The sequence below is a fragment of the Bison bison genome, unplaced genomic scaffold (genome assembly GCF_000754665.1).
Source record: "Bison bison bison isolate TAMUID 2011002044 unplaced genomic scaffold, Bison_UMD1.0 scf7180017864503, whole genome shotgun sequence".
NCBI lineage: Eukaryota > Metazoa > Chordata > Mammalia > Artiodactyla > Bovidae > Bison > Bison bison.
In genome coordinates this window covers 3657030-3665664 of record NW_011495061.1, presented here as the reverse complement: position 1 = coordinate 3665664, position 8635 = coordinate 3657030, and the positions used below count along the sequence as shown (strand labels likewise).

General features: G+C 36.7%; 1 protein-coding gene across 1 annotated transcript in view; it reads right to left on the bottom strand.

Moving 5' to 3' along the window:
• Positions 1-1091: 1091 nt before the first annotated feature.
• Positions 1092-8635, bottom strand: part of NLRP14 (NLR family, pyrin domain containing 14) — a 37354-nt gene continuing 29810 nt past the window's right edge. The window contains exons 10-11 of the mRNA XM_010829271.1: positions 1923-2093; positions 1092-1227 (exon numbers count right to left, since the gene is read on the bottom strand). Of these exons, the coding sequence (XP_010827573.1) occupies positions 1092-1227; positions 1923-2093 (307 nt within the window). The remainder of the gene's footprint in view (positions 1228-1922; positions 2094-8635) is intronic.

Genomic DNA, 8635 nt, shown 5'->3' with positions numbered 1-8635 from the left:
CTACCTTTTAAGAGAACTGGCAACTTCCCCTTGACTTCGTCAAAGCCCGAACCTCCATTCATTACTCCATCCCTGCTAAATAGGCCCTAAGACTGGAAGGAAGAGGGGCCCAGCCTAACACAGCCTGCCAGCCAGCCATCCTCTGCAAGGCACCAGGCATGTGACAGAAGTCCTCTTCAGTCTTATAGAGCAGAGCAATATGACTGTCAACTAAATATCACAAGACTCCAGGTGATGTCATGTGGAGCATAAGAAGTGCTTAACTGGGCCCTTTCTGGATTCTAATTCATCCAGTCATGAGATATAACAAAGTGGTTATTGTTTTAACCCACTGTGTTTTTGGATGGTTTGTTATTTGGAAATAAATTGCATGACAAGACATTCTCTCACTGAAAACTTTAGTAAACCATGTTTCTGCCAAAGGAAGGAATCTGTTTTTAGCTCTAGAAACTCCAATAATATTTATATCTTCATTTATCTTCACAATGAAAAGGCAACTCCCATTTCTATTGAGACTTGTGATTCTTAAAGAGTAATGTACCAAAGAATTGTCTGGGAAGTTATTAAACATGCCAGTGTTTGGGAACCTCACCCAGTAATTTAATTCAATAAATCTGGTATGGAGCTCAGAAATCTGCATTTTAAGAAAACACCAAGTGATTTTGCCCCGAATGGTCCCAAGAACACACAGCGGAGCATTCAATAAAATGTGCCACAGATGGTGAGGCTGTGAAGAGAGCCACAGCAGCAGGAATGGAGAGAAAGGAAAATAAGGGGTTTTAACATAATCTTCCCTGGCCCATTCTCCAGTCTCATTTCCAGGCTTCTCACATCTGAATCCTTAAACTTTGTATTCAACTCAAATCATGTTGTATGTTCCACAGAGCTTTATGTTTTCCATTTTATTATAGCCTCTTAACTCCCATGTGAAGTAGAACAGACATTTTACAGAGCAGTGACTAACCCATATCTGACAGACATCACATGCTATATGTCTGGGCATGGAGTACCTAAAGCTAAGAGCCTCCCACCCCACCTTGTCACTCTGAGGCCTTCATTTTACTTCGTTGAAGGACATCAGGTTCTTCAAATCAGAAACACCGCCACCAGGAACCATCTTCTTCCTCATGATCATTACAGTCCTGCTTAACAGCTAGGCGTAGATTGCTACTCGCCACAGCTTCCAGCAGCTTCTGTGTTTCCTCATCAAGTGCCTCTTTGCACAACCTGAGAAGACAAGGGAACACCTCTTCTTGCCACAAAAACACCTCTCAATTTTCCCATAGCCCTTTACTTTCTCTGGAGAATTTATTTCAGGGAAAGAAAAAACCTGTTAGAGAATATTAACATGGCTGGGCAGCAGGTAAGGAAAAAGAGAGAGACATAGCAGTTGAAGGAAAATAGAGTACAAAAGGTAAAGGGAAGATAGATTAAGATTTTTAAAGGATCCGTCAAGAGACTTTTCCTATTCAAGCAAAATAGCTCTATTCATGATTATGAAAACAGCCAACACATACACTGTTTATTATGTGCTAGTCACTGTTCTAAACACCGCCTGTATGGACTCAGGTGATCCATGCTCACAGTAACCCTATGAGTAAATATTGTCATTTCATCAATTTTACAGACAAAGAAAACCAAAACACAGAGAATCTGGGGACTAGTACAAGTTCAAATATCTAGTAAGTGGCAGGCCCAAAGTTCAAACTCAGATAGTCTGGCTCTAGAGTTCTTGGCTCTTAATTACTATGCTACATTGCACCTCTTGAAATTCACTCTTCTATGTGAGAAAAACAAATAAGGGCCTGCAAAATACCCAAGGATTCACAATCAGGTTGATGCTGAGGCTTGCCATTAATGAATGGCTCCCCAAATGCCTCATTCCAGGAAACTTCTCCCCTGAGAAGCCAATGAAGACTTACCCTAGAACCTGTAGTTTACATTCAGTAGACCTCAAGACTTCACTTAACTTCATAATTTCTTCACGCTCTAAGGTATTCAGTGTCAGGCTTATTTTTATCAGGCCTTGGTTGCTGCTAAGAGTAGAAGAGAGATCCTGACAACAGAGAGAAGTCAAACCACAGTGTTCCAACCTGCAGGGAAGAGAGACTAAAGATAAATGAACTTTATCTCATGATAGAGAGCATGCACACAAGCGATCTGTGATCTGGGAGTGTAGGGTAACTCCAGAAGTTCAAAAAATGAGCACAAATAGGGTAAAATCAAGGTATATAATATTCATTATTTCTAGATATTTTGGGGTTGAATATATCCCTTCCTTAATCATGAATTACAGGTTCATAATTATGGTCCAGGAATAAATAAAATGTGGAAGCACACCAAGGAAAACTGAAGCAACTGAATGCTTAGAATTAAAAACACAGCAACGTAAGTAGATTTTAGAAACATGATATTGAGTGTTAAAGTCCAAGTATACAACACAGGGAAACAAACTAAATGTCCATGGACAGAGGAATGGATAAACAAGATGTGGTACATATATACAATGGAATATTATTCGGCCATAAAAGGAATGAAATAATGCCATTTGCAACAATACAGATGGACCTAGAGATTATCATACTGTGAAGTCAGACAAACACCATATGATATCGCTTATAAGTGGAATCTAAAATATGATACAAATGAACTTATCTATAAAACAGACTCCAGACACAGAGAACAATCTTGCGGTTGCCAAGGAGGAGTGGAGGTGGGGAAGGGTTGGATTTGGAATTTGGGACTAGCAGATGCAAACTATTCTATATTGAATGGATAAACAACAAGGACCTACTGTATAGCACAGAAAACTATATTCAATATCCTGTGATAAACCATAATGAAAAAGAATTTTTTAATATTTTTAAAAATGTCATGTGTATGTTAAAGAAATTATGGAAAATGGGTAAGGTAAATAAATGGCACCATGCCAGTTATGCAAAAAAATGTATACACCTAAAAACACCAGGGAAGCCCCAAAACATTACATCTTCTATAAGGTAATACAATTCTATGGCATATTTCAAAAACACTAGGTAAACTGCCTATAAATGGAAAAGAGATAGTTAATGGAGATAAATTAACCAACTAATCAACCAACCAGGGCCCTTGCATAAAACAAGGATAATAAAATACCACGAACTGGATCAATTGAACAGAATAGAGAACCCAGAAATAAATCCACACACCTAGAGTCAATTAATCTTCAACAAAGGAGGCAAAAATACAAAATAAGAAAAAAAAATGGTCTCTTCAGCAAGTGATGCTGGGATAGTTGGACAGCTGCATGTAAATCAATGAGATTAGAACACACCCTCACACTATACTCAAAGATAAACATCAAATGGCTTAAAAACTTGAATATATTATGACAAGACACCATAAAATTCCTAGAAGAGATCATAAACAAAATGTTCTTTGACATAAATTGTACCAATGTTTTTTTGGTCAACCTCTTCAGTCAATAGAAATAAAAATAAATGGGACTTAAACTTACAAGCTCTTACACAGCAAAGGAAACTATATATATATGTGTGTGTGTGTGTGTGTGTGTGTATGTATGTATGTATATGTGTGTATATATATATATGTATGTATATATATAAAGACAAGCTACAGAATGGGAGAAAATATTTGCACATGATGTGACCAACAAGGACTTAATTTCCAAAATATACGGATAGCTCATACAACTCAACAACAAGACAACCCAATCAAAAAATGGCAGGAGACCTAAATGGACGTTTCTCCAAAGACATACAGATGGCCAACAGGCACCTGAAAAGATACTCAACATGGCTAATTGTTAGAGAAATGCAAATCAAAACTACAAGGAGGTACCACCCGACAACAGAAGAATGGCCATCATTTAAAACTCTACAAATAATAGATGCTGGAGAGAGTGTGAAGAAAAGAGAACCCTCCTGCCTTGTTGGTGGGAATGTAAATTGGTACAGCCACTATGGAAAAGAGTAGAGAGGTTCCTCAGAAAACTAAAAATAGAATTACCATATGATCTAGCAATCCTGCTCCCAGCCATATATACAGACAAAATTATAATTTGAAAAGATACATGTACCCCTTTATTCATAATAGCACTTTTTACAATAGTCAAGACATGGAAGTAACCTAGATGTCCACCAACAGATGAATGGATAAAGAAGAGGTGGTATATATATACACAATGGAATACTACTCAGTCATAAGAGAGAATGAAATAATGCCATTTGCAGCAACACAGATGGACCCAGAGATTATCATACTAAGTGAAGTAAGTCAAAGAGGACACTTTCTGGTATCACTTATATGCAGAATATAAAATATGGCACAAATGAACCTATCTATGAAACAGACTCACAGACAGAGAACAGACTTGTGGTTACCACAGGGGAGGCTGTGCGGAGGGGATGCACTGGGAGTTTGGGGTTGGTAGATACAAATTACTACATACAGAATGGATAAACAAGGTCCCACTCTATAGCACAGGGAACTATATTCAATATTCTGGGATAAACTATAATGGAAAAGAATATAAAAAGAAATACATAAATGTGTATAACTGAGTCATTTTGCTATACTGCAGAAATTAACACTGTAAATCAACTATACTTCAATACAAAATTTGTAAAAGAAAAAGAAAAAATATATATAATACCATGAACTGATGAAGTATGTTAAACTCAACCTTCTGGAACTGATGATCACCCTCTACCAACTAATTTTAATTTTCACCTTCTGTTCATCTAGCTATTCAACATTTGAATGCCTATATAGGTGCTGGGTATATAATGTTTTTCAGTTACTGTCTACATGAAACACACATTAAGTGTGGTGGGGCAACAGTCCCGATAATTATGACACAAGGTACCTAAATATCACACAAAACAAACCTTATAGTAAAAGCATATAAGACATAAGACATAAAAGCATTATAAGAATAAAAGCATTATGAGATACAAAACACTATCAAGAATTCATTAGGAAATAATCATTCTAAATGTGTGGTCACTAATAAAAGTCTCAAATATAGAAAATAAAAACAGAACTACGAAGTTAAATACACAGATCTGTAACTATAGCAGAGATTTTAACATTTTTCACAATAATAGAATTATCTGGAAAAAATCATTAAAAATACCAAATGATTTAAACAACAGAACTAACAATCTTAACCGATACAAAATACTGCAACTCACAACTCTTCATAATCTTTCCAAGTACACTATGGAACACACATTAAAAGCTGACTATATAAGGGCCATGAAACAAGTGTCAACAACTTTTTAAACACTGAAATCATGTACAGTATATTCTCAGACTACAGTGCCAGAGGTTAAATATAAGAAGATAATAAGAAACCCTTCTTATGTTTGAAGATAAAGTAGTACACTTTAGAATAATCCATATGTTGAGGAAAAAAATCATAAATATTTTAAACTCAAAAGTAAAAATATCACATATAATATCAAATTTTGAACTTAATGACTTAATGAAGTCTATTGGAAAAGAAGGAAATATTTATGAGATAAACATCCAAATAAAAAATAATGGCAAAATTAACTCAACAAAAATAGAAAAATATAGTAATTAATGAAACATGGCTATCTAAACACTAAATATGACTTAGAAATTAAGCAGATAATAACAGACCCTTGCCAGTAAGTTTTAAATTTCAGATGAAATGGCTAACATCACTTGCCAGAAGTTCACCAGAAATTTCTGCCAAGTTCAAGGAAGAAATAATTCTAGTTCTACACAGTCTTATGCTAAAACCATACTTGACTGGCTAAAATTTTAAAAATTAAGTCTGACAAAATTGACAAGAATAGAATAACAAGAACTCTTACACGCTGCCAGTGGTAGCATATTGGGTGTAATCCTTGGAGATATTCCCAATAATATAATAATTCCACTCCTAATTATTTACTGTAGATAAATGTGTACACACCTGTCTTACAATCCGTGTATTAAAATGGGCTTCCCAGATGGTGCTAGTGGTAAAGAAAGTGAAATTGAAAGTTGCTTAGTCATGTATGACGCTAAGACCCCATGGACTATACAGTCCATGGAATTCTCCAGGCCAGAATACTGGAGTGGGTAGCCTTTGAACTCCTCTGGCAATGCAGGAGACCCGAGTTAGATCTCTAGGTCAGGAAGATCCTGTGGAGAAGGAAATGGCAACCCATTCCAGTATTCTTGCCTGGAGAATCCCATGAACAGAGGACCCTGGCGGGCTACAGTCCATGGGGTCGCAAAGAGTCAGACATTATTTAGTGGAGATAAATGTGTAAACACATATCTTACAATTCATGTTTTAAAATACTCATAGCAGCGCTAATCATTAAAGAAAACAATCCAAAAGTCCACCAACAAAATAGACTGAGCAATTAAGCCCAGCACAGTACAGAAGAAACCTATGGTAAACACAAACCTCGATCAAATAGAGTTGGGAGACCAGAAGGGGGAGCTCTCACACCCTGCAAAGACAGCGCAGCCCAACAAGAACTTCTTTCCTGGTAAGGACTCAGCCAGTGAAAAGCCAGACTCTTAGTTTGCTGTAGCCCTCCAGCTTCCTTTTCCTCTCCGTAAACATGGTCTCCTTTCCCTGCCATGTGGAGACTTGCACATGGCTCATCCTGGTTGCACAGCCCAAATTACAATTCTCTGCGGATCCTGAACAAATCCATTTTTGCCAGAGAAATATCTGGCAGTCTGTTTGTTTCAGGTTAGCAATAGTTGGTAGTACGGTCATTCATTGGAATCTTTCATAGCAATAAAAATGAGTAAAAACAGCTGCATGAAACAACTAGATGACTCTTACAATCATAACATTAAGCAAAAAAAAAAAAAAAAATCATTACACAAAAGAATAAAGTATGATTCCCTGTATAGAAGTTCAAAATCAAGCAAAATTCAAATATATTGTTTATGATTATATATATTATATAAATCTACAGAGGAAAACACAAATTACTGCTATAAAAGTCAAGACAATGTTTACTTCTTGAACAGGAGAGTAGTTGTTGTGATTTGGGAGGGGTAACTGAGAGGAGTTTAGCTTACTGGGAAAATTCAATATGTGAACCTGACCATGATTGTTACATATATCCTTTTTAAAAAACATTAGTTTTATTTACTTTTCTGTATAGTTTAAAATATACAGAGCTTAAAAGTAACAGAAGAAAAAAATTATAGAATGAAGCCCACATTAAAATAAGTCACAACTGCTAAAAATACACTTAGGAATATGTAGCATGAGTTAGAAAGATCCAGCAAAAGAAGAGTGAGTTTTAAAAGATTAAAGAATATAGATAAAGAATTATCCATAATTACAGAACAAAACAGATCCAACATAAGCATAATTAGTAATCCTGAAAAAAAATTAAGTCAAATAGATAAAGATAGGAAAGCCTACCAAAAAAAAAAAAAAGCACAATCTACATTCTTAATGGCACACCATTTCCCCAGAAAAATATTATTAAAGAAAATCCAACAAAGGCCAAAGGCAAAATTCGAAGGATATATAGTCCCCCTCCCCCATTTTTTTTTTAGAACAGTAAGGATATTAAAGGGGAAGAACCAACTGATTTCAGACTTTTCTACAACCAGATTCAATGCTAGCAGGCAGTGGACTCTTCAGAACTCTAAGAGGATAACCAAAATATTATGAAGAAAACCAAATGTGTTCATTCAAGTTCACAGAAAACTAAGATATTTTCAGATATGCAAAAAAAAAAAAATATATATCTCTGGACTTCCCCTCAAAATTAAATAAGAAAGATTACTGACTCAACATCCCTCACTAACTCCTAGTCTACATTCCTTAGAGGGGCAGTTTAGTCACTAAATGTGACAATCCCCTGAAATGCTCATCTCTCTTGGGCTACCTCTTGGGTAATGATTAGGATGAAAGGGATGGCAGCTTCTATAAAAAACTATTTTGAAGTTTCAGGATTGTATTCTGGTCATTCTTGGTCATGATGCTTTTCTCGCCCTTAAAGCAACTCCAGCCGACCCTGACTGGTACACCCTCCAGGTGGCAGGTCAGTCAAAAAAGGACTTTGGGATTCAAACTTAATTTAGATCAGATACCTGGATTCTCTTTTGGACTGACAAGGCCATAGCTCGTGAAAATAACAATCGTTTGGTTGAGTACAATGCTGGACAACTCCCCAACAAGCCAAGATGTGAGATATACGGGTTTCTATAAATACTGTAAAATTTCTTTTGTTCCTCTCCTGCCTGATCCCTCTGGACTGAAGGCCTGGTGCTGGTGGGGGATGATTAGAGAAAAAGTGAAGTTATAGACACTGGGATGGGGCACACTGAGTTCATGACTGGGAGGAAGACTAACACTAATACCTGGGGAAGGAACACCTTAGAACCTGAGAGGTTCAGGAAGTGGGAAGAACCACCACGGTTCTCTGTCACCCTGGATGCAACATCGCCACCTGACAAATAATTACGTGGTTTGCTTGAGTCAAGCAGCAGCTGGCACCTGGACCCACTGCCCAGTTGTCATGCCTGTCTACGTGCTATGAAAACAGAAAATCTCATATGGACACGGCAGATCCTCAACTATTCTGTTATGCCTGTGGCCGTCAAAGGCAGATCCCAAATGTAAGATCCCTTTCAC